This window comes from Pomacea canaliculata, linkage group LG9 (assembly GCF_003073045.1).
Source record: "Pomacea canaliculata isolate SZHN2017 linkage group LG9, ASM307304v1, whole genome shotgun sequence".
Lineage (NCBI taxonomy): Eukaryota > Metazoa > Mollusca > Gastropoda > Architaenioglossa > Ampullariidae > Pomacea > Pomacea canaliculata.
Genome location: NC_037598.1, coordinates 16,474,889 through 16,501,608, shown reverse-complemented (window position 1 = coordinate 16,501,608; position 26,720 = coordinate 16,474,889). Strand labels below are relative to the sequence as shown.

Sequence of the window (26,720 nt, the reverse complement as noted above, 5' to 3'; positions counted from 1 at the left end):
CCTCACACAACTTTCTATTAAAGAAATGATAAATATTTTTTGTAGGTACCTTTCCATACCTTACTACATTTAATACAAATTACTGTTAAGCTCAAAGTGCTAACATGATGCAATGTAAATAACAAAATGTAGTGACTGTTCCTGCCAGTCAGTGCCATAGTATACATTTCAGGATTAAGAGTCAGTTGCACTCACCACAACTCGCTATTAAGAGAAGGAGTTGCTTCAAAGTCTTCTCTAAATATGACGGCATCAGAGTGGATTTCTGCCAAGTCTGGACGAGCAGGGGAGGATGTTGCACCTTAGTACAGAAATGGAGAAACAACTGACAAGCTCCTACTTCGCCTCTACCTCTCATGACAATTCTTACAACAAATCCCTTCTGACAAAAGTAATGAAAGATCCCTTTCTCTAGTGAAGAATATTGCGTGCAAAAGAGACTATGACTTAAGTACAACAGATGTAGAGGAGTGACACAACAGATGCAACAGACTAATACAAATATAACTTACTGCTCTCCTCACAAATTTGCAGAACAGTGGTGTCTTTGAAAAGCAGATTCTGACCAAGTGTGGCTGTGGCTCTGATTAACAATACAGATTTTAAATAAACTGTTTCAACTTGAATTACTTTGCTTAGAACATATGAATTACATGTATAGTCTTTTGGCAATAATATTTAACAAGTAGTCGGCAAAATTTGTGTGACTTTGCATATTAGCTTAAATGTATCCACAGAATGTGCTGATGGCTGTAAAATCATATTACTCACAAGATTTTATTAATGCAGTTGATTCTGATTTGTAAAATATCATGTATACAAATACATGCCTAAAACATTTATATAGGGAGGACATCAAATTGACTCACAAAAATTTGACACAGCCTGTGCCTTCTTTTGGTGCCATCCAGACAAAAGAAAGCTGTCGCTGTGGATGTGGGCTCATGTGAGAGTGTACAATGGAACACATGAGGTTTTGTCCGACCAGCCCAGGGCTTTGAGGCTGTTTAGAAGCTAACAGAGACTCAGCTTCAGCAGACACAGTGTAGAGCCCAGTCAGGAGTAAGCCATCAAAATTCATGGTGGATGTAAGACTCACTGTCAACAGAAACGCCAAACTCTCTTCTTTTTATTTCTCATACTTTTATGGAAGACAATAAAGCTAAAGAGTAAGCTAACAAAAATACCTTATACAACAATGGTGAAAAATGTTTCAGAAGAATAGTAAATACACTGCATTTTATTCCGCCCTATTTTTATAAGATTATCAAAAAAATAAAATATATTCTAGTCTTCTTAGGTCATGGGTCTTAAATAACATAAGATGAAGCTAAACATTGTTAAAATTATTCAATAGATAAAGAAACAATATTTTCATAATAAAATAAAAGACACCATTGTTTTTAGTATTTACATACTACTTCAAAGCATTGTTAGTCCTCACGTTTGGACACATGTATGCTTGCACACATACAAAACCACAATATTATTCATAGTTTACACAAACAGGCAATTTATTGCATAATTCTGCCTGCAATTGCATTAAAGTGCAGTGACCTAAGGTAACATAGAGATTATAGTCAGGTGCACAGCCCAAAGTGTTAAGGAATAACTGCCAGTCTGGTGAAATGAAAGCAGGGAGCTGGCTATCTTACCCTCATAGAACTGGCCTGGTGTGTAAAACTCAGGGTTTCCAACAATTGATACTTTAATGGCCACTTCTCCAGACTGTAAACCAAACTCCTGCACATTGCCATGATAGTTGCAGAGAAAAAAAAATGGTGTCAGATGAGGCATGTAACCATTTCCTAATGTCACAACCAAAACCACAATTACTGCTCTTGCTGAATTAAGCAGAAGACCCATTCTTGATACTGAAACAGCAAAGAGAGAATGAAAATGATAAATGTAATGATAAAAATAGTTACTAAAAAAAAAACCACATGCAAAATGGGTAAACACTGAATCCTTTTGAGACAAAGTGATTCAAAAGTCTTAGAGCATCAGGACAATTAGGTATTAGATTAGAGGGATAATTTGGTGATCCATAGGGAGACAGCACAAGGCTATACCAGGGCAGAGGAACTGGGTCTGTAGACAGTCACCATATCTAGGCTGAATGTACAATAATGTATACAAATGCCTATGGATGTCTGCTTGCTGTGGTCATCTAAAAAATCTGTCTCCTAAATAAATTTTTTTAAGGCAGTTGAACTTTGAACAGAAAATTTAAAAACTGGTCCAAGATACAAATACATGGGTTTTATATTTTTTATAATAGCAATTTAGAAAAAGCAGAGGTGAAAGCTGGTAACCATGAAGCACTTCTGCTGTGCTTACCTTGGTTGTAGTAAAGTGATTTCCTAACTACTCCTGCTTGTCCATCTCTCTCTTCAGCCTGCCGTGCAGTGTGGAGATTCAGCAGTGGTGCTCAGGTCTTGGCCTTATGTTTAAGAGAAATATTGGAAGCGCGTTTCTCGTGACCAGCAGCAGAGACAAGTGTTACAAGCAGCGACTTCCTGTGGATAATGGGCGTCACGGCTGTCTTCATCAAGGAAGACTGGAGGCCAAGTGACTAGAGCATCCATGAGTGGTGTAAATACGTGCCAAGTGCCTGCTCTTTTACACACACAGAGGCGCAAAAACAAACTCTCAAGCTGTGAGCAATCATGCTATTTCAACTGTTTACTTGCATAATTACCTCACTTAGAACAAGCACTTCACTAGTGACTTACTGGGCCATGCAGGGGTCATGGCTCCAAAAGGAGTAAATCTGAGTGTAACATCAAATTTGGACAGTTAAATGTAACCTGCTAAAATGAATAAGGAAAAAGACAATAAAGAAGATAGTAAAGATTATGAAAGAAAATAACAGTGCAACCAACAAAAACAAAACCTATTTGCATCAGTTATAAATCACAGTATGCTGTGGATCTTCACACACCACTTTGATAGATCATAGAATTTCTTTTATCACAAGAGCATACCGTGATAATAGTTTTATTTCAACAGATGCTTATTTTGCACAAAGATGCCTGCATTATAAATGCACACACATTCACTTCAGCTTTAGCAAAAAAAAAACCAAAGAAACAAAACCCCCCCAAAAAAACCCAGACTGCTTGATAAGCATGCACGATAAAAGAGTGAACTAGTCTGCAGACCAGAAGTGTCAAGCAGGTGACGAAGGCTGGCAGCACCTTACTGCATGGCAGCTACTTCAAACAATATATGGAGCTCTTTGTGATTACTGCTTCACTTGTCTTATCACAGGCTTTGTGCACATAACTTATATGACTTATGAGTTATGTGCATGAGGCCTGAGACAACTTTAAGATGACCAAGTTATGCTGATGAAGTATTCCACAGCAAGTGATCCGACATCGTTTATAGACACAAACACAGCACCTTTTCAAGTTTACAATCCCAGTTACTTCCCTCTTACTCTGAGGAAAATGGTTTCTATGGGATCAAGGTGCTCCTCTAAACTTGCCATTTATAGGCTTTGACGTCAACATTTTGCCAAGATGTCCTTGCTGCCAAATGTGGATTGTCTAAGAATCACTTTTAAACCCCAGTGGCAGGTCCAGAACAGCATTAAATAGCTGATTTTTTTTTAGAGCATCTTTATCAATTACACGACTGGTGTGGATGTCTGCGGTTAATGACAAAAATAATTTAAGAATAAATACCAATTCTCATTTTAAATGTTTATTTTAGAATAATGAAAAGCTAAATCAAAAAAGTATTTTAAAGGAGCATACATTTTCAAGTGATGGCCATTTCTCATGCAAATGGGACAAAAGTTTACACTTCATTTTAGACAGCAGAAAAATTCAGGCATCAGTGGATTCAGTCACACTATAAATAGGGCTAATTTTGGGCTTGTTTATAACCAAGTACTTGCAAACATTATCACATTTTGTCCGCATAACAAAATGTCACTTTCTTCACACAATCTGAATCTCATATATTTTGAAGAATACGTGAACATGCACACATACACACCTGCATACACTTATTTACAAACAATACATAGGCCAAAAAGGTCTTCTGTTTATCATCTTTATGGTACTTTTAAAGCTTTTTGAAACGCAAATGTCTTTGCTGTTTCCAGTAGTAATAACTTTAGCTTTTACTGATCAGTGCAGGGAGAAGGTCCAAAATATTCATGATGAAGAGGCAGCATGTAAATATCTTTAAATGTTTTTTGCCCAAAAGAGCCACTGATTTTGTAATATCCATATATTTCCATATATCTTCCTTATTTATCAATATTGAAAGCAAAGCAAAAGGCAGGATACCAGAAATAAGAATTTCCCATCACAAAGCAACACAAAATTCTCTGTATATCTCGTAAATTTTATTTTTCATGGTAGTGGTGGTTTAGCTGCATTCATAGCAGTAAAGTAGCAGTGATAAGAAAGGGACTGCAGTGTTAACACTTGTCAAAGTTGCACAATTACTACACAATACTAAACTGTCTTTTGGTTCATCCTCCGGTTTACTAAATGGCAGTCATAAGATGTAACTCTTGAAGGCAGCACTCATTACACAAAGTCATACAGGTACTTCATGATATCGAAACCTACTGTCCTGCACACAGAAAAAAAGACTAATACACTTCACAATACACTGTCACAAAACAACTGGATTGTGGGACCGATTTTAAAGGAATAACTGTTTCACAGTATGTTTCATCAAATTATTAGAGCAGCTCATGACATCTGTCCATCTTGCCTGAAAGGGATCTTAGAAGGCACATATTCTCTCTACTATTGGTCTTCAGAATGACGGCTGACTTTTGGGCAGTGGACTGTCTCAAATAATTAGAGACAAATCTAAACTCATGGTCTTGCCTGACTTAATCATCAACCGATTGATCGGTTATCACAGTACTTTATCACTACCATGCATCTGTGGTTGGTGTGATATATTTTTTTTAAAAAGTCAGATGTTCAACAAGGACTGATCCTTGCAAAAATAAAACCAAGCTAAAATTATAAGAGTACTTGAAATACATAATACACACTCTATATATTAAATAAAAGATCTCAACACACTGGCTACAGATTGAAACAATTAAGCCAAAGAAAAAACCCATCACGCCATTACCAATTAAAACACAAACAGCTGGCTGAACATGTTGCTTCAACAGTTATGCACTTAACCCTATACTTACGCAGAGGTCTAGCCTCTGGAGATAAGTTAGCCCCTTAGCAGCTGCTGAGATATGATGACAGTAGTGGCCTAGTGTCCCCTTCCTTTTAGCCTCTTATCACAGCCAGCAGGAAGCTAAAGACAGTCTGGTGGGCAGTGGAGGCAGAAGGGCTACTGTTCCCCCCTACAGTCCTGTTACTCAACCCCTAACTGTGTCTATCAGTTGTCTCATATTTACATCTACTGCTCTGTACCTTATTCTAAATGTGCATGCATAGAATTATTTTGTAAATTTCATTAGGGGAACTTCTTCTATGCATGCATGTTTGGGAAAAGGTGCACAGACAGTCATTTACCAGGCTGCAAAGATTATAACCAGAGAAGCAAGGTGGAGAAAGTTGCCCCATTGTGATTTGAAAAAGTGGCTCAAACATGACCTCTCTAAATACATAATAGTGCTGTTACAAAAAGATATATGCGTCTAAATATTTAAGTATTTTTGACCTGGTTTGTCTCATCATAGGAACATTGTTATGACGATGATGATAAAAGTGTTTACATACCACTTGACAGTGAACTGAGCAATAAACCAGCACAAGTAACAAATACAGCCAGACACAAACTACCAAAACAAAGATGGGGAAGGGGGTGGGTAAGGGAGGAGATGAAATACAGTAAGAAAAGGTGGAGTAGACAGCTACTGAAGGCATTCATCACAGAGCTGACTCTTCAGGAAAACATTAGAACTTCAGGAGGTCATTGTACAAAATGTGAAGGAAGGTATTCCAGGGACTGTGGCCCAAAAAAGGGAAAGGAGTGGCATTCAACTTTGTCTTGACTGATGTGAAGGATTTCTGCATGTTCATTACCAAAGTGACTAACCTGGCTGGTCTCAGGCAGGCTAGTAATCCACAGTATGACAACATTATAGTCAAGGCATGCATGAACTGGCAACACGAATGGTACTGTATGGTCAGCTTTGCACTTATGTGCAATGTGAGCAGCCCTGTTTTGACGAAACATGTACTATTACACTAACCTGGCCACAGACCGGATCATGTCTAAAGACACGAGGCACTTGTAGCGAACAGCGTCTATCTGTCCATCAGCACACATCTGACCCAGCAGCTGTAAACTGACCAGGCTGCTGATCTGAAAGTGAAAAATAGTTTTGATGGCTAGAATTTCCAATAGATATGCCATTATACATATTGTTATAGATAGGTACACACCAGGGAGCCTCTGGGTGTATACTAGAATGCACATATGCTATGAAAAAATATTTGTGTGTGTGTGGGAATGTATGTTATCTGAATTGAGATTATCTTCTATGTTCTTAAGACTTAAAATCCATAATACATATTGTATAATACAATACATGTTTTACAAATATCTGCATAATTTAGGTGCCTGCACGTGTATATTTACATATATGCATATATATATATGTCTATGTATGTACACATGCACGCACAATCGTTTTTAATGCCAAAACAAAGATTCAATGATTATGGGTAAGGCAAACCTTACCTGAGAAAAAATAATGGCAGAAGGAGAAATTTTGTCTTCCACTATAGAGTAGAAAATAGCCAACAGTCTGTCAAGAGGAAATGGCTTTGGGCCAAGCAGATGGTTTGAAGCCTGGAAAATAATTGTAAAAAAATCCTAATAGTCTGCTTGTCATGGGCCAGTTCATGTCAGACAAAACTTGATATATTCTTATATTCATATTCTCGTAAAAAGGAAACTATACTACAGGCAGGTACAAAGGGTTAATTGTTCGTACCTTCGCCAATCCTAGTAGATGAAATGTTGGCTTTGTGTGTGTGTGTGTGTTTGTATACATGTGCATGGATGTGTGGTGTTGTAAGCATGTCTTAAGGATGGTCATTAGTGTTTCCTGCGCAAGATCTCCCACAGAAATTTGCAGAGTTCTTCACCAATAAGATTGTACTGAAGCTTGATTCTGCTGCTGTTCCACCTTCTCCTTCACCTGTGTCAGATACAGTTTACAATGGTCCTACGCTGTGGTTTTGAGCCAGTCAGTTAAGAGTTTGTTAAGGAAATTTGTCTGAAGAGCAGCTCCAAAACTTGAGCTTGATCCTATTCCTTCCTCTCTACTTGATGATTGTCTAGATGCCCTGTTAGTAGTGTTACCATATATAAACCATATCATTAATGCTTCTCACATGTCTGGGCACTTTCTTCCCAAGTTCAGGTTGGCTATTGTTTGCCTACTTATAAAGAAACCATCTTTAGATCAACTGCTTAAGCAACTATAGACCAGTTTCCAACCTGTCCTTTCTGTCTAAAGTTGTGGCAAAAATTGTTCTTTCCCAACTTATTGTACACATGGAGAAAAATAATCTTCTTAATCTATTCCAGTCAGCTTATAGAAAGGACCATGGTACTGATTCTGCACTTCTAAAAGTTGTGAATGATCTACTCCTCAGTGCTGATGAGTGTCATTTCTGGAGTTGTTAGACTTGTCAGCTGCATTTGATACTGTGGATCATTCTACACTTCTACACAGACTTCAGCAGTCTTTTGGTATTCATGATGTTGCTTTGTCAATCCTATCCTCTTTTTCAATCCTATCTCACGGACCAAACCCGTGTGTTACTCAGATGCTTCTGTCCTCACATACAGTGTTCCGCAGGGATCGGTATTGGTTCCAATACTTTTTGTGTTATATACCTTCCCTCTGTCTGATGTTCATCTTGCAACTTGCACTTCTTTTATTTTTTTCTATTTTTTCCCTTAACTGAGCACACTTCCCAAATTATGACTGCTTATTGGGATTAATTAAGCCGGTCATTTGTCATGTGTCTGATTTTAAGTGACCAGTATGTTCACAAAATGTGAGAATATGAAAATCTCGACTGGCAAGCATTCAGAGGTCACTGACATGCTTGTGAGACTAATACCAACCCAGTCTTTGAATCATGTCTGCTGTAACCTCATCTAATCAAGGTTAAGTGCATTATTAACTAAAGATAGATGAACAAGAATCTGATTTTGTTGTTTATGTGATGAAAATCTGTTAACTTTGAACCTGTGTTAATGCTCATTTGAGCCTTGTATAAAGTTTATAATATCAATAGTCTACCAAAACAAAAATGCAATTTAAACAACACTTACACGCTCATGTTTCTTTATCAGTTTTGAACGCTTGCTGATTCTGCTTGCTTTCTGCACATGTACAGCATCATCTTACTACATTAACCCAGTTCCATATTAATTTAATTTTAATTAATTTATAAGTCATTTGAAACCACAACAAATTTACATGTTCTTCTAAAGAAGGAAAAAAAACCTCCCAAATGTAGCAATCATTTAACTTATTTCTAATGCTCTACTGCTATAAGAGATCATGATAATGTTATGTGAAAGGATAGAGTATAGAGAAAGGGAACAACAACCCCACAAAATCACTAAAATCAAAATGTTTTAATATGGATGAACATAAGAACACTGACCTTTGAAAAAAATCGTCTGTCTGAAATGACTGGATTGTATGATGCTATATATGCAGCAATCAGCAGGTATTTGGGATAAAAGGGTAGTTCTAGGTAACTCCGAGTGGAACAAACATCTGTACAAAGACCAGTCCAGAGATTGTATTTTACTGCCTTTTACTCTGAGGCGATCATTAAATATGAATAAAAGCAAGTTACACTTTGATCAGAAAGATGTACAAAATCTCTTTTGTGTTTTCATTATTAAAATATTTTGAACCAGACATTTTTCACTTAGAAAAACACTATAGTAGTGACAAAACTCAATGCAAACCCAAAATAAGAAACTCATTTAACCTGTTTTTTTTTTTATAAAAGAGTATAAAAGTAGTGTTTGATTCCTACCTATATGACTTTTTCGGGCCTCATTTTCCTCATTTGACATGTTCTGCATCTTCTCCCACTGGGCACTAGCATAAGAATAAAAACATGGCGGCCTCTCAGTGAATGTCATGCTATCCTCTTAGAGAACTCTTCTAGTTCTAGGGGTAAAAAACCCTAACCACACTAAGCTACTTTGTAAACAATCTCACTGTGAAGAATATGATATGTCATGTCCTCCACTGAAAATTATAATGCTGTATTCCACATCTGACTAAAAATATGAGGTGTCAGGCATATCTCAATTTAGATTATGCCTTGTACGTTAAACCACATTTTCAATTAAAAGCATGATTTGTAAAGCCACAGCTCTCACTAGAACTATGATGTATTAAACCATATCTCCAACTAAATTATGTAGTATGCCAAATCTACAACTAAATTACATAGTATGCCATATCTTCAACTAAATTATGTGGTATACCACTAACTAGTATGTGTTTGCCGATGAGAACTGAGAAATATTGTGAGATTAAGAATATGCAAATGTTCAGCTCACACAAAGATAATCAAAAGAATCACAGATTCAAATGGAAACATAGCTCAAGCAGAAAAAAGCCATAAAAAAAAAATAAATAAAGAACATAGCACTTAACACCATAGTTTCTGCAGCTATATGTATTTCTTTGTGGTTGGAAATGAACTGCACTAAAATAAAGTTTTCCCTCTCAAATTAGGAAAGACTTTGAAACAACGAAACCATTCTTTTTATGACAGCAACATATTAAATGCTTTAACGTTAGTCCTAAGTCGCTAACAGATTTGAAGTTTCTGCAGTGCATGGTGTTTATACAGTGTCATACATAAGGCTTGTGATACATAATGTTTTTTATATCTATATAATCACACAACATTTTGATCTAAAGTTACCTAACAGGTGTTTACTGTTAGATAGCAATAATAAAATGTACCATGCATATCCATCAAGAAATTAAAAGGAAATCATGCTTTGACACCTCACCTGGATACTTCTCTAAGATACACTGTCTGTAGCGCTTTCTTTAGATGAGGCTCAATATTTCGCCACAACTTTCTAGAGTCCTTTTCTGTTGCTGATCAATGAAATAAAATCATCTACAAACTCATTTGTGAAGTAAACAAAATGATAGGATATTTAACAAAATATAAACATTATTACACAAACAGTACTTCTGGTTATATCTTACTAAACATTAAGAGATTTACCCCCAACAAGCTGCTAGCCTTGCAAACTTTCATGTAACCAGAGGTAAGCAAATTAAGAGTGTATTTGCATCAACTATACGATGCCTCTCTGCACCAATTATGCTCTACTGTACTTGGCTTGACTGTGGCAAAATTAACAGGTGACAAAATGTGAGAGCAAAAAATTTATAAATTTATGAAAACGTGTTAAACCCCATCTAAATCTAAAGCATAATGTATTAAGCCACATCTAAAATATTAATGATTGCTATGAAACCAACTGTCAAGAGTAAATGTTTATACAATTGTATAATCTACAGTTTCTGACGAAATTCTGTTGAAATATTTTTGCTCACCTTCTCCCTTCTTAATTGGCTCAGTATACTTGGGAAAATTCAGTAAAGCCTGAAAATACAATGAAGTATGGAGCACTTAAATGCTTAAAATTTATGCATAATCAGGTGACTATATCAATTTTATAGTAATGCATCCTTTACATATATATATTATTTAAATATAAAAATTTCATAAAAATAATTCAGTCATATTTGTCTGGGTATAAAGAAGTGCAAAGAAAATGTTTTTATTTTTTGATTTCACTTTCTCACGTATAATAATATGTTTACAATTCACTGTCAAAATCTACATTTCATTCAGAAACGTAATATAGACTGCAAACATTAGGACAAGTGCATTGTGATCTAAATCACTACTTGAACTTGAGTTGTTTGCATCTGAGTGATTAGTAAATGAGGAAACATGATATTAAAGGATAAAACTTGTAGCAACCCGCTACGCAGAAAAAATCCCCTGAGTGAAGAATGTTATGTCAACCTTTCTTTAAAAGAAAAGGAAAAAATCTGCTGACCCACGGATTGGCCCGCTTCACAGCCATGGGCCCAGGTACACCAACCCCCCACCTGTACCCCTGCTCTCGTCAGGCCTGTTTACAAGTAGCACTCATGGAACAGAGTTTTTTTTATTTAATGTTTTGTGCCATGTGCTAATAATGAAGGTAATGATTTTATTTTATTTTGACCCATTCAGACAAGAAATGAATTGCCAGATCATCTCACATTAATCCATGGGAACTAAATTACCATCCACTATATGTCATTATTTATAAGATTACTTATGCTTGAAGTTAATACAAACACACTGATCTAAAAAATGTAATGATATGGAAAGTGAAAAATTAAAAAAAAAAATTGCACAATACTTACAAAATTTTGTTAAAATCTTCATCTTGCCTCAACAATATAAATATAATGAATGATGGAATAATCAGAAGTAAATAAGATTTTAAACTTAACACAGAGACTCTAAAAATCTTATTTTGATCCAACCATTTTGGTGCTGTTACTCTGTGATATTCTGAATGAAGGCCACTCACCATGTGTCTTAGTTCTCTAAGATCTCGACAAATTTGATAAAACACAGACAGGAAAAGGCTAACATAGTTGCCGTAAGTCTCAGTACTCCATCCGCCTGGGCAGTCAAGCATCATTATTCTGGCTAGTTCATCTGCAGCATACATATCTCAAGTGTTAAAAGCAATGTATCTTCCCATGCTATCCCATTAATTTTCTAATGAAACTAAATTATAAACATAAGAAAGAAAGAGGTAATGCTGATAACAAGAGATTCCTGATAGAATAGCTGTGTATACAGTCATATCTCTTTTCCATCATATACGTATTTCAATCTTTCATAAAGAAGCGCTCAAGCTCCTGCTAGAATATGCTGTAAAGTTTTTCAAAAAAGAGTATTTTAAAAGGGATTAAAGTGAAAAAAACTTTTTAAAAAGTATTTTTTTTAAACATGTGAGTAACCTTGAGTGTAGTCAGGTATATGAAGAGGAAATGGTTCACAAAATCCTGTTCCCACACGAAATTTCTCCCACACAATTTCACTGAGCATAACTGTGCAAATGTTGAGACCTGTCTGAAAAAAAAAAAATTTTTTAGGGCATTAATACACCCCCTCCCCCAACTAACCTCCCTTGGAAGCTTCATAGCATTTACAAGAAGAAAAAAACATCAAACTCCTGATACACTGCTACATAAAAATAACATAAAATACTTTCCAAACATTACAGCATTGATGCCAAATACATTTATCACCCAAACAATACACATTCTTACCATGCAGCTACCAACTTATAACACACTGCAGACTTACATACAACAACACAAGCAAGAAGTACAAAGTGTCTTGGTACAAGGCTGATTTTTAGAGACCTTTTGAAGGAATCTGCAGTTACAGAATGTTGGGAAGAGAAACGGAAGTTGGAAGTGTGTGTGTGTGTGGGGGGAAACAGACAGCAGGTGGGCAAGATAACTGATATGACCTGATTTTTGTCATATTCCCCCACCTCCCACCTTTTAAACCACCTTCATCTGTCATCTACTTGGGCAATCAACCTTTAATCTTGCATTGGGGTAGAGAAAGAGGTGAGGGAAATACACCCTTGCTCAGTCAGTAGAACTTTGAGTCAAAATCATAACATCATGTTTGTAACCAGATATACCTCATTCACTTACGGTTCCAGCTCTGCCACTGGCTGAGGTTTTCACAAGATAAACAAACGTCTTGTTATAAAGTCCTGAGGTTGTCAACCTCTTTCTATACATGGTGAAGTTTGCAGGTGTGTGTCTTTAAAATGGAAATGAGGTATTCATCCAAAATAAAATCTTGCACTAGCCTTACTTAATCCTTAGAAGAAACTTGTACACCCCACTATTCATTTAAACCGAGTGACACCAGGCAACAAAACAAAGACAAGCCTGAGAGAATGGCACCAGCAGAATCACCACTAATTTAGGATTCTTTGCTCTTCCCCCACAACCCCACAGCTTGAAACTATTGAAAGGTAGAAAATATATGAACGAACATCCAGTCATTTGCATAATGATGAGCCAGTCTCAATGTAGTTGCTGAGGATGGCAGTATCTCTGGTCTATTAACGGCTAGCTTGACAAGTGTCTTTTACTCAATGTATGCCTATAACTGAACAATAATTTTAAAAAAAAACACCCTATAACATACCAATTCCTGAAGACGAAGAAAGGCTGGAATAATATTGAATTCCATTTCTCGCATTCTCTCTGCTTTGTCCAGCACCTGCAAGGTAACAAGAGTTATGAAAACAAAGTAGTACACATTTCTTTGTTTTCATGTTTCAGGTTATTTAAATTTCAAGCTTTCAAGTTTAGCAATTTTAAATTTCAGACCATATGTTACCAACAGTGCAAGACTGAGGAGTAAAGGAAACTTTTCAATATAGTGATTTCTTTAATCAGCACAAGCTGCTGCTACACCATAATAGAATTTAGAACTCAAGAGGAAACATATCACTTCACATTATCTTGTTTGTCACACACTAGACATTTTTAATTTAATAGCACACACACACACACATATTCTCTCCATAGTCTGCCTCACAATGTAGATTGTTTCATCCAGTAACTGTCTTCTGCCTACTTCCAACTTCAGAAGGCGAACAAAATCATTCATATTGTCACATGAAATCCTTTTATCATTGTTTTCCCCATTTGCTGCGCCTGCTGGCAGGCTGTTCAAAATATGCTCAAAAAGATAGCGAGAGCTGCTGCATTCTATACAGTTGCTGAACACATTTGGTAGCTGAAAAAGTGATAAATATAAGCAGTATAAAAAAGATCCTTATAACATCTTTGCACTCTTAGTTTTAAGGTCCACATCTTAATTTGACAATAAAGTCATTGATAAAAATACTATGACAAGAATGGAGCAATCTTCCCATTTGTTTTAAAAGATTTTATTTTTTGTGACAGTTCAGTAATATTTATTATGATAAAAACATGTTTAGTGTTTTTCAAAAAATACACATGCGATATATCTTACAACATAAAGCAAAAAAAAAAAAAACCTCATCGAGTTTAGCATCATACTTGCAATATGTGCATCAGTGTTGTTATAATGTATGTCTTTCCAGTTGCAGTGTGGCCATAGATGAAAATGGAACTTGGTGTTTTATGTTTTCTCTGGAACACAACAACAGACAGAAAAACACAAGATCAGTTTGTAACTAATTTACCTTAAGGAAAAATGTATTTTTTCCGGCAGTTATAGCCAGGCACATATTAAAAAAAAATCATATATATAAAACATATGGTTGCCACAAAAAGTTGATGCTATGGATGCAAATGCAATAAGAAACAGCCCTCTGCTCATACACACAACTTGCATGTTAAGGATAACTTTCGTTCTTATTTGAATTATAACCCATTTTTCAAATATTTCGGCCTTTATCATTGCACACCATAAAGGACCTCACTAAGACTTTGAGAGATCGTTAACAAATTGTATATGCATACCTCACCGAAAAAAGATAGGAGCATTCTGATCTGACGATCACGACACAATATTTTCTTATGGATCTCTGTCATGAGGTCTTCATCATTTCCCATGTACCTAGAACTTGCTGACCCTGAGCTCTCTGCAGAAGCCATTCCCTTGACCGATGACACTTTATTCTGACAAAGCAGAAATCCTTTCCAAACGCTAGCTAGTACACATGTGGCGTACGGTCATAACTGATGAGAAATTAAGCCTTACTCCATGTCCGTCGAGTGTCGCTTTCAGAAAATGAATCTACATTCTCTCATCCACTAACATTCGTCACTTTAATTGTTGTTTTAGGGCCTGCCAGCAGGAAATTCAGTTTTTCAAATAATATTACGTGTGCGAACTTCTAAAATAGATGAGGAAAGTGTGATTTAAGATAGACATCCACATCAGCACCAAACACCAACGAGGAAAGTTTAATTCGCGCCGTTTGGGGAAAGCAACGAGAGTTGTCTCGCTTGAGAATGGAGGTCGCGATGTCCGCAGCCTCCAATTTGTACATAGGCTAGCGATGAATCCGATGCTTGTCGGTCTCCCACTTCGTAATTTCCCATACCTCCGGACAACTGAAAACAGAGTTGAAAATCTCATTGAGCAAATAATAATAATTTACTGATCCGTACTGTAGCGTGTGGTGTTAGAGTTTTAATAATATAGCTTTCGCATGGACGGAAATATTTTTCTGTAATCCTTAATACAATTTTCTTATTTCTACTTTTATTTTTTAAAAATTGCTGCCTCTGAGGGATGATAAAAAGTATTACATGTACTTGATGATCAGCCGTTCCTTAATCCGAAGACCGACAAGTTCTCGACTTTGATCTATGTCATGGCGGATATATAAAAGGACGGTACTGGGCGACTTTGATTAGTTGATCGAACCTCGAACTAATATCCCTGGACGATCCTGGCAGACGATTTTTTCCAGTTAACTGCTAAAACGAGGTATGATACAAGAAAGCTTCCGGTGTAGTCACATTCTTTCTTACGGCTCGCCGAGACTATCAGCGGATCACTTCGTAAGAGGCGGAGTTGGTCTTGGCAGACAGCAATCCACCTTTTCATGTCCATGATCGAACTGAACAGAAAGGGTAGGAACAGATCGATACTGGGAATCGACAGAGACATGATATCCGTACGGAAGCATATATACAGATCGGGATATGGGCATAAGGATACATTCCAATGTTAAAGGTTTCAAGAATGTCAAAGTTTCAAAAGAACAGCAGTGTTTTCATAAGGTGTCACAAATGCAAGCATATAGCCATATATATACCATAATTATGGTACCCAAGAATTAGAGTATGAATTAGAGGAGAAAAAGGGAAAATCTTTCATAATGTTATAAACACACACGAAGGTAGCATCTAAAAATACCACGCCCTAGACTTGTTCAGCATGTCGGGGGCGTCTCAACACTATATAGTTCTCTCAACGTCCCTCGACCAAAACCTGTCTGGCAGGTTCGGAGCAGCGCCGAAACATATTCTGATATTGTTGGTCTATTTGTAGGATAGGACATGAGTGCGAACAGCGACGAGAAACTCTGAGCGGAAAACTGGCCTCACCCTTTCGTACTTTCGTGTGGTTCTTCGCTACCTCTCTAAAACACTGATAATTTCCTGCCACAGAATTCCAGATCACCTCCGGGGCAGGTCGCCCGGCCGTTGTTACAGCTGTAAAGACCATCGTAAGAAGAAACATGGATCCCAAGTTCAACCCCGACACCGCCAAAATATACCACTTTCGCTACATGCGAGAGTATAGGGCTGTTGCTGTTACTATGGGGGCTGTTGTCCATCATCTGGTGTATACTCAACATTGTTGCCTTTGTTCAACCGCAGTGGATCGGAGACACCCCATCCAGCCCTGGATACGGTCATCTGGGAGTGTTCCAGCACTGCTATCCAGACGATAACTATGGTGTGTACCGCTGCTCCGGCACTTTCGTAGACTTCAGCACCATCATCAACGGCTCTTTCTGTGCCGCCACGTTTTTCGTGGGAGTGTCGGCCTTACTGATGTTGATAGTCGTGGCTGGTCTACTCCTCTTCTTCTGCTTCAAGAAAACAGCAGTGTTCATCTTCTCCGGTATTTTGCAAGTTTATTTCGGGTGAGTAATCAACATATTAAGGCACGCTTGTTAATCAGTTTGTATCCCTCATAACACACTTTTTATAGATAGATACTTGCAGAAGAGTAGCTCAGTTTTTATTCCCTTAAAACAACAAGATTCTATACGACATTGGATCTAGAATATTTAATGGAAAAATCTTAAAATTAGGCAGACTTTGCTTCGAAGTCTTTCTCGTTCATATACTCAACCAGTCGAGTCCCCGTATTTCTCAACTATTCATACAACTTCCACCCAACTATTATGTGTGGCATCTTTGATTTAACAGTGACTAGGAACCACAATGATGTGGGTTTGTGTGTGTACTTATTTTAATGTCTGCAAACATGAAATCACCACAGCTTATATTTAATTTTCAGTGTGTTTGCTTTCTTATGCTAATGAGATTTTATGTCAGTATCTGCTGCTTTTCAGGTTCCCTCACCCAACTATCTCTCGACATTCAATTACTCAAACACACTTGCGCTAACACACAAGGGTTATTGGATAAGCAAAACAATTATATATCTTATGTTGCCCTTGTCCAAAGAAGGTAAAATACTGCTAGACTACAATAACAAAGAACGAAAGAGGGAAAAGAGAGAGAGAGAGGAAACAAATTCGTCATCAATAAGTTCCGTGATAGTTAAAACCAACAGAACGTTAACTTAGTCGCTTGTAGTAAACGAGGTGCACTTATCGGTTGATGCCATCTTCGGCTGTGTATATATTTTACATATTTACGTGCCAAAGCAAGCTAGATAGCTCAGTCGTGTCGTGTCATATGACTTTCTATTGCTCGACATCAACAGTCCCTTCTTATCATGTTTGTCTTACTCCTGACCAGCATCAGCAGCATGACCTTGCGCTTATCCAACTTTTCTTCAAGGGGGCCTGTACCACCAGGCTCTTATGTCACATAATGACATGTATAACGTCAACAAAAACTGTGACTTCAATGCATTTTCAAAATTATAAAGATGGTTAGAACGATTTTCCACTTCGTATACAATGCAATTTTATTTGGAATAATCACCAATGTTTTAATTTTAATAATCAGTTAAGCTGATTTCATTCACCTAGATGTCGCTTGGTTATGATTTAATTGAGGAAGTATCATAATGACTGCCTCGATCATATGTAGTAAGTATGGCGACACAATCAGAGGTGAGTTGCTTCAGGTGTTGTTGTTTATAGAAGCAGCAAGCAAAGGAGCACACAGCGCAGTTGCCGGTGGTCAGCGCTGTGATCACGTGCAGTTCGCATTTTCAAGGAAAGGGAAAGAATTTCCCTGTAGAGCAAAGTTTGCACGGCAAATAATTGTTTTCAATTTTTTTATTTCCTTTCCCCCATCCCCCCTGTTACCGTCACCATTACAGAGAACATTAATTAGCATGAAGCCGGTGACAGAAGATGAACGCAGCACATGAGTACATTAGCACTACAATCCTTCAGCTGGTCAGCACCTGGGAAGAGTTAGACTGACTGTAGCTCTCAGCTCTTGCAGGTGCAAGTAGTATACGAGGACTGGTCTCTACCATAACACTAGACAATTCACAGGCTGGGAAGATAAAGACAGTCGCAAGTTGGGAAAGAGAAAAAGCAGACAAATCGACAACAAAGACGATGCCTTTTCCTCAGCAGCAGCTGGCACTTCTGATGACTTCGCCAAAAAAATGTGGAAAATGTGGACATTTCTTTGGACATCATTTTCGCGACCTCTCATTTATAAATATAATAAATAAATAGTACATTTTCGTAGCGACTGTTTCCAGCATCAGCCAGATTCAAGTCACTTTACATATAGGCATGTAAGCACATAATATTAATTTATACATATAATAATAATTAAATAATATAATTTTAATTAATATATTATAGTCATAGAAGAAGTAGAAAAATGTTACTGCTAGTTCTATGGAACAGGCATACCTCCTTTCTTTAGTGATCCAACCTGATAGGATCCAGCAGGCCCTGCAGGATGAAGGGGTGCAACTTGCAAAAACTAGGGAACAGATGGATATGGAAGACACGCTACTGACATCAGAGTCTGATATAAAACTTTCCCACATGTGATATCGATGAAGGTAGTGGCTATAAGTTCTGTTGTAAAACATAATGGTGGTGTATGGACTGGTAAACCTCAGGACACAGATTCGGGCAAACAAAGGAATAATTCTGTGCAACGCCTTGACAACAGCAGCTGCAGTGCCTGCATCGGCAAAACGATGGCCGTGTCACTAAGAACGTGAGCTCTGACTCTTGGTAACCATCAACTTTTCTCCTGAACATCGCCTTCCTCTCATTGTCAGATAATGTCACCTAAATCTCAATGAACTCTCTAGACACAAACACAGAGTCTGGAAACGATGGACGATGTGAACTATTTGCTGTGGTTGGGTAGAACGAGCTGACAACTCCCAGACACTCTGTCACTGCTTTACTCTTTCTCTTGCAGGCCTGTTTCTAGTCCTTCATACAGGACCGAGCCAAATAATGAGAGATAAGACTGTCGCACATCTCTGTCCAGCCCTTTCTGTTTGGTGCCTTGTCATCATGTGGTGCCACACTGCTGGTGATGTGTAACACTGCACAGCTGCCGGTCTTCTCGCAGCTTTTTGCAGACGTTCAACTGCTTCTCCAAAGGAATCAAACACGACAACAGACCAGAAACATGGAGGAAGATGCAGGATGACACTAAACAATTTTGTCTTAGTAGGCATATTTCACTGAAGCTTACCGGAGATACATATGATGTCAATCATTGCAGACTGATCTGTACTGCCACACAAAGCTTGCTGAGGCCGTTCGACTTTGTGAAGCAGCTGGAGGAAGGCAATCAAAGTTTGATGTCGACACTGCCGATACACAGATCTCAAATCTAAGTAACGACAAGATGGAGCAAGATAACCGAAAAAAATTAATAAAATGGAACAGGAAAAGATGAAAAGTGGCACAGACACAGAAATCTATCTAGGAACGTATCAAATATTTGTAACATGTGTACTGATGAAAATTAGACACAAAACTTCACGCAGATCAACGGACAAATATGAAAAGTAAGGGAGAGCAGCCACCCTCCAGCCAGTTAGGCCAAGGGACATCACTCTTCATTTGAGTCTAACGAGAGGCAAGCGACTCGGGCGTTTAATTAGTGCAGACAACAAGTGACAGACAAGTGGAGCAGGCAGCAAGAGACAAGACACACGGTGCAGACAATAAGTAAATACCATAGAAGCTATGAAAACAGCGCGAGGTTTTAATCTAAGTCTGAGAAGTCGGCGCGTTACTGCACGACATTTGGAACACTTGGCAGCCTCGGTGACGGCTAGTTCAAGTTTTGTCATGTCGGCCAGCTAGCTAGCCCAGTCCCACTACCTTACAACCTAGACAATTTGTTTATTTTTTTAAATTGAGAGAGAGAGAGCGAGAGAGAGAGAGAGAGAGAGAGAGCGAGAGAGCGATGTTAGTTTGATGTACATGTACATCATTGTCAGGCCCGTTCTTAGCCCTGCATGTGTCACACGATCGGTCACTTTTTTCCTCAGGGATATCTCGTCTTTTATCATTGACAAGCACGCTGATACACATTACAACATAAGCCTACGATTAATTTTATTTGTAACGTTCGTCAATAGGTTACAATCAAAAGCGCGGGGCCCCTTGAACCGCGGGGCCCTAGGCAGATGCCTCGTCCGCCTGGCCCTAAGCACGGCCCTGATCATTGTCGTCACACATAATGTCGTCTGCTGACCTTGGAAAATGTAACGGTCCACAACACTAACGTCATCAGCGCAAAGCAGCGTTAAGGGCGAAAAACTAGACTAAAATCCTTGCAAAATAGATTATGTAGGGAGCAGCAAAGGTATGTAAAATAAGACAGAGACAAAAAATAAAAAAATTAAAAAAAATAACCAAACATCACCTCAAAGTGAACTGGTCATTCAGCCCAGAGAACCGTCACATGACCCAAATCTAATCGAAGCTAAGAGACATGATGATGATAATGATGATGACACATTACTGAGTGAAGCTTCTGGAACTTGACTATTATCAGAAAGACTGAGCCGAAGGGGAGGGTATTTCTTGGGCGTTTTTTTTCGGCTTGGATTGTCTGTGAAGTCTTGAATGGTCAGCACAAAATGAACCAAGAAAATATGGAAGCAGCGGTTTTGCGCACCAAAACTCACCAAAAATTGTAGGCGTAGAAAATGCTTCTTTAATTAAATCACAAATGCTTCAGAAGAGCTCTTAGACCAAGGAGGCGAGATTTTACCTCCAAACTGGTTACTCCTGCTGACCGTTTAGCTTCCGCCTCTAATAAATCCGGTTTGCGTGCTTTAACTTTAAAGAATCAAAACTAATAAACACGCCCTCTTTCATTGTATGCGGTTGCACAACTAATCTTCAAGAAGTTAAAATACCGCTGCCTATATTTTAATGGGGGAGCTTTGATGTTTATTTACTCATGGTCTGCTCGACTTGCTCACCGCTGTCGTCATCATCTCAGCGGGCGTGGTCAAGTTTGTTGTGAGGGCCAGTAACACAGTGCTTGTAGACAGATGTCAAATTGTGGTACTGAAGTTGTGTTTATTCCTCAAAACTCACTTCTTTAACAAATATCTTTCTTTTGTTCTCTCCTCAGTTCTTTGGTTTCATTCATACACTTCGTTCATGCTTGCCACGGTGCCATCCGTTTGCTGACTCTTGTGTTTCTCTGTTGTATATTAACTTTGTTTGTAATCTGTCGGTCACGGTTCGCTTCCACACTGGGAAGTGCACTATACAAATTAAAAATTAAAAAAGATTAGATTTCCTTGCCTCGTGATTTTCATTATCCCAAGTCAGATGCCCGTCTAAGTTTATTAATTGATCGACGATGATTGATTTTTTTTGATAGTGAAATAAAACCTCATAATCAAAGTTTTTCTTGTACTTGCTTTCAGCGATCTTTATGTTCCTGGCATGTGTCATCTACCCTAACGGCTGGGGCAGCTCGGAAGTGCTAGAGATTTGCGGCACGACTGCCAGCGAGTACCGGCTCGGGGAGTGCAGCATCCGCTGGGCCTACATCCTGGCCATGTTGGGCATATTTGACGCCGCGGCGCTGGCGCTCTTGGCTTTCTTCTCGCTGCTAAGCGTGCCAAGATCGAGATTTACTCCACCACCAGCACGGTCACCAAGTGTAGGTTTTCCTCATATCACTTTTCTTTTCACGATCTTTTCTTGCCCTTCTCATCCTCTTACAACAAAATAGACTGTTGACGCTCTATTTTCCTGTCGAATGTTTATAAAGAAGCCACCCATTGCTCTGCCAGTCTGCCGGCATGCCTGTTTACTTTCTTTTAATCTCTATTACTAATTTCCCTTCAATAGTTTATAGATAAAATTGTTAGGAAGTGTTACAGCTGTTATGTCTCTGTCTGTTGTGTATGAGAGAGAGAGAGAGAGTTGCACAGTTTATTTCATTTGTAAAGAAAAAAATGTTCAGATTATTATTTTGCTGTGTGTTCATTCATTCAATGGTTAAAGCTTAATTTATTACTCGTTTTATTTGTGAGAATGATGTACATTCACCAAATAATAATAATAAATGCAACAGTTATAAAACGCATACTCACACTCCTAAGGAGCATGCTCTTAGCACTTAAGAAAAAGAACGAAACATGGACAGCATACGAGGGACAGGAAAACAAACAAATAACATATGAGCTATAAAAGAATCAACAACAGTACTAACGAATAATAAAACCAATACAGAAAACACAAAGAGGAACCAAATAACAAGAACAAGAGCTGAGAGTAATGATATTGCAAAAATGAAGGGTGTGAAATTAAAGGACTACATTATGGGAAAGGTTGTTAGGAGTAATGTTTACAGAAGAGGTGTGTTTTCAGTGCACGTTTAGAGGATTCAATAGTGGGTAGGCGGCGGATATTAAAAGGGAGAGAGTTCATTGTTTGGCTGCACAATAACAAACAATTCTGGGGGCATATATTGTTTTGGTGACAGGAGAGTAAGGAGAGGATCATCAGACGAGGAGATGTAAGGGAAGAGCAGTTCAGAGAAATAATCATGGCAGGTGCCAGCAAAGAAATTAAAACACAGCACGGACGGTTTGTAGGATGCCAGAACGGATGGGAAGCCAGTGTAGACAACGAAGTAGAGGGGTGGTGTGGTCCGTTTCCTAGCTCTAAGCACCAGACGTGCAGCAGAGTTTTGCCCCGCGGATGTCGTACAAACCAAGGGAAGTAACTTGCAGAGACATGATTCATATTTTTAAACGAGCTACATATATATTTTAAATTCCTGTACCGTTAAGTTCAAGAAAGAAACAAATATTAAAAGCCCTTTATACATGTGTTCGGGAGGACTTCTTAAACAAGGGACCATTGGCTGTACCTTGCCGGTGCGACTACAATGAGTTTAAGGGATAGAGAGACTATGACTACCGTTGCTAAGACAGTAAAAAGGTAACTTTCTGCAAGCAGTTTGTTTTCCAAGCTCGCCCACGGCCATGCCAAGTCGAACACACCGGTTCTCGGTCGATCGCCGAAATTAAGCAATGTCAGGCACGGTTTGTATGGAGCACAGACCTGAACTTTCACAAAGTAACACCATGTTCTGGACATCCGTTATCCGCTCACTCCACGCGACTATCATATCTTATTTCTGCCATTTAGTGTCTTTTTGTGTCATTTTCGTTTGTGAAGCATATTGAGCTGGCTACTCGACGAGGAAATGCACATTTAAAGTCCATTTTTAGTACAAAGCCTTGTCGATGATTTGTAGCTGATTCTAATACCGATCAGATTATTTCTTTGAAAGTAAAAAATCTGTCATTAACCCACGAGTCGCCTTACTGCCTGTCAAACCTTTATCAGTAAATTTGGCCGGTGTCTCGGGCTTCTGTCAGTCTCTGTAACATCTACTTCTGCCGGCAGCCAGCACCACTGTGTCCTTATGTTTATGTCAGACACTCCTTCTCCCTCCCATCGGGTTTTGTGTTCGCTGACGCTTATGTTTCTTGTATGACTAAGTGTTAAATTCGCGTGCAGCACATTGAGCTCTGCATCCACACGGGGAAAGGCTCTTTACAAATACCACCACCACCCACACCACTACTCACCACCACCACCACCACCACTACCTCCTCCTCCTGCTGCTCATCATCATCATCCTTGAGAGTTTCTGTCATGTGTTTTTGTCAGTACCTACCAGTGCGTCTTGTGATTCTGTCAGTGTGTACCGGGTTGTTTGGTACGTCTGTCGTTCGGTTTGTCCGACTGTGTCTGATGTTCCTATCTTTCTACCTGTATTTTTCTCACTGTTCCGATGTGTCTTCTGTTCACGGCCTTGACTGCTCTGTCTACAGCGGAGTTGAACGGTTACCCGGAGAGCAAGCCGCCCCTGCCCATCCAGCCGTCGGTGTTGGCTGTACCCGGAGGAGAGACGGATCGCTACAGCGAGTTCTCTCACCATTCCCACAAGCCACGCTCAACCAGGGGCTTCCAGCTGTAACATCCTCCCAACAACCCTGCGGGACAGGAAACGGTCACTCACTTACAACTCACTATGTGAAGCCTGCCCTCATCACTGACAGAACTTCATAGCCTTTCACCAGCAGTTAACTAGACAAGAGATTACTGAGGCTTTTTACTATTCCTTTTTTTTTCTCGCTGTCTTCCTCACAGCTTCACATTATGTCTATCTGTCTATTTATTAGCTTGTCTTTTCTATTTATTCTTTTGTTGTATTTTGAAGGTAGGGGAACAGGAAACCTTTCATTGATTAGACCAAGTGTAACATTTTTTAATAACCTAAGTGTGCTTTAATTAGCAGGTATTTACCGCAGCGACTTACTGATAAAATCCAATTTTGATTATGTTTACGGTTTATTTATGTTGTAACAAGAACTCGTGATCACTTAGAAACCACTTTGGCAGTTAACCCCGGGGCTTGCTTGTCTATGAAGAGGATAACATTAGTGTAAGTGCACACGAACATTCGTTGTACGTGACTACATCTCAACCCGATGGTTGATACATCCATGTAGTCAATAGGCAACAAACATCCATGTAGTCAATAGGCAACAAACATCCATGTAGTCAATAGGCAACAAATCGTTTGACAGTTTTTGAAGAAAGCAAATCTTGGCTAGTACAGTGGCATGATGCTCGCTTGGAACCACTGCAGTGAGGATGGTAGGTCCTGGGTTCAGATCTCGTCTCGCGGCATGCGCATTTCTCTTGGGTATGATCGTTGTTTACAGGGGTGGCCATCGGTGGTTTCTTCGGGTACCTCTTCCCACGTCCCTTCCACTCATAGTATGAAATCACATCTATGTTAAGGAATTGTCCTACAAAACCAACCAAGACAAATATTGTTTTCGTCTGCCATTACAATAAATTTTGCACGGTTTAATTTACTATAGAGTTTTTCTCACTTAATTTTCAAAAATGTTAAAATGGTCAGCATGAGGTAAGCTATTTCTGTTTAGGGAATGAGTGAAAGTTTCGGGAAGTTTTAGCAAGTGTCTTGGCGACTACACTCGTTTTTTTTTTAGTTCGCCATATACATGTAACTCCGTGGTTCGTCGTTATATCACCTCTCCTCCTCCTCCTCCCAACTTCCCTCTCCCTATATGGGCGCCCAGCGGCGCAACGGTTAGCGCATGTCACCAATACAGTGAGGGTTGGGTGTCCTGGGTTCAGATCTCGTCTCGGGCATGGTATTCTTTCTCTGCATGGCATCAGTTTATAGGACTGTCTGCTTTGCCGGCGTGGAACATTTATTCTCTGCCCTCACACACACTATTCTACTATCTTATTTGCATATGCGCACAATTGCTGGCTCCGAACGTGTGGGCATTTCACAGAGTACAGTGGTACAATGCTTTATTGTTTTTCTTGCATAAATCAGTATATTTTTTTCTTTAATCTGTTCTTTTGTAAACAAACGGACTAGATCCTTTGTTTCTCAACCTATGTGAAGCATATAGTGGTGACGAGAACTTAACAGACACTTACAGGAAAATTAAAGCAAATACCAAACACCATGTTGGCTTTTAGTCGGGTAACAGCTTCTAACGTTATATCTGTTATATTCTCTTCAGGGTGGTTGTTTGGACTAAATATTGTCAGATGTATAGTTTTTCTACGTGTGTAAATAAAGTACACTTCAACTCCATTTCAAACATGAATAAAACTATTTTACTACAAAAAAAAAAAGGTTTACGCATGTTCATTTATGTGTGTGTTCTCTTTCATTATTTGCTCGCACACGTGTATGTGTGTGTGTGCGCGCGCGAGCTCCGGTGGTTAATTATTATAGACAGAGCTTTTCCAAAATGAGTAGATTACCAGAACCAAAGCTAAGTGTGGGGTCAGGTTCGAATCATCGCGCGCTTTCCTGCAAGTTACTGTGTGTTCCTGTGGTTGAGTGGTATACAGCTCCCTCTGCAAGTGCACCATCCTCTAGCCACGGGTGATTGGCCCTGCTGCCGTGTAGGTAATATCCTAACAAAGATAAATGCTGTGGGAGTAAACATTTACAGCAAATCTTGTTGTTAACACGGTATCAGTGGGAATAGGAGTCTTATAAGACGAAAATTAAGGCACCGGGTAGACCAAGATATCCCAAACTAGCGGACTAATTAAAAAAATGTTGGCGGTGTTCAAAAACACAAGGAGAAGGTTAAGTGTTGCCAGGTCTCATTTTTTCCAAATACATCTTAATAATATCTATGTCCACAATCTTACCAGATCGGTCGTCGACCTGATCAACAAGAATTGCGTCTTTTGTTGTTCACCTGGGCAGAGGTGTAAAGTCTGCCACAGGTGACCTCCTTGCCAAGAACAACATGACTGCCAGTCCTTGGAATGTGAGGACACCAGGATCAGAAAAACAAATGGAAGAGCTCGCGCGAGATGACAAAAGCACCAGTGACAAGTTCTTGAACTTTAAGAAATGCGAGGGGAGACCTTCCGAGAGA

The 26,720-nt window shown here is 38.8% G+C and overlaps 3 protein-coding genes across 3 annotated transcripts in view; 1 reads left to right on the top strand and 2 right to left on the bottom strand.

Annotated features, from left to right (window-relative positions):
- Positions 1-2,731, bottom strand: part of LOC112572203 (reelin-like) — a 38,366-nt gene extending 35,635 nt beyond the window's left edge. The window contains 5 exon segments of the mRNA XM_025251774.1: positions 196-301; positions 513-583; positions 870-1,098; positions 1,656-1,874; positions 2,341-2,731. Of these exon segments, the coding sequence (XP_025107559.1) occupies positions 196-301; positions 513-583; positions 870-1,098; positions 1,656-1,866 (617 nt within the window). The 5' untranslated portion in view covers positions 1,867-1,874; positions 2,341-2,731.
- Positions 2,732-4,341: 1,610 nt separating this feature from the next.
- Positions 4,342-15,567, bottom strand: LOC112572635 (origin recognition complex subunit 5-like). The gene is made up of 15 exons (XM_025252401.1): positions 15,377-15,567; positions 14,582-15,178; positions 14,156-14,248; positions 13,668-13,868; positions 13,272-13,346; positions 12,056-12,167; positions 11,617-11,747; positions 10,580-10,628; positions 10,021-10,111; positions 9,024-9,088; positions 8,640-8,755; positions 8,302-8,352; positions 6,691-6,801; positions 6,200-6,312; positions 4,342-4,596 (listed from the first exon to the last, which is right to left on the bottom strand). The coding sequence occupies exons 2-15, from the start codon at positions 14,714-14,716 to the stop codon at positions 4,551-4,553; spliced, it is 1,389 nt and encodes a 462-aa protein (XP_025108186.1). The 5' UTR covers positions 14,717-15,178; positions 15,377-15,567; the 3' UTR covers positions 4,342-4,550.
- A 503-nt stretch (positions 15,568-16,070) lies between these two features.
- LOC112572202 (LHFPL tetraspan subfamily member 3 protein-like) lies at positions 16,071-25,956 on the top strand. The gene is given in 5 exon segments (XM_025251773.1): positions 16,071-16,392; positions 16,394-16,725; positions 19,496-19,569; positions 21,672-21,910; positions 24,102-25,956. Coding segments are annotated over 5 exon segments (732 nt in total). The 5' UTR covers positions 16,071-16,314; the 3' UTR covers positions 24,111-25,956.
- Positions 25,957-26,720: the final 764 nt, after the last annotated feature.

What these genes read in the sequence shown, in the direction of transcription:
- LOC112572635 (XM_025252401.1), bottom strand. Translation starts at nt 14,716, where the DNA reads ATGGCTTCTGCAGAGAGCTCAGGGTCAGCAAGTTCTAGGTACATGGGA. An exon ending in CACTGATGCACATATTGCAA is followed by an intron (nt 13,869 to 14,155) that starts GTATGATGCTAA and finishes TCACTTTTTCAG; the next exon opens with CTACCAAATGTGTTCAGCAA. An exon ending in ATGATCCGGTCTGTGGCCAG is followed by an intron (nt 4,597 to 6,199) that starts GTTAGTGTAATA and finishes TTCTGTGTGCAG; the next exon opens with GACAGTAGGTTTCGATATCA.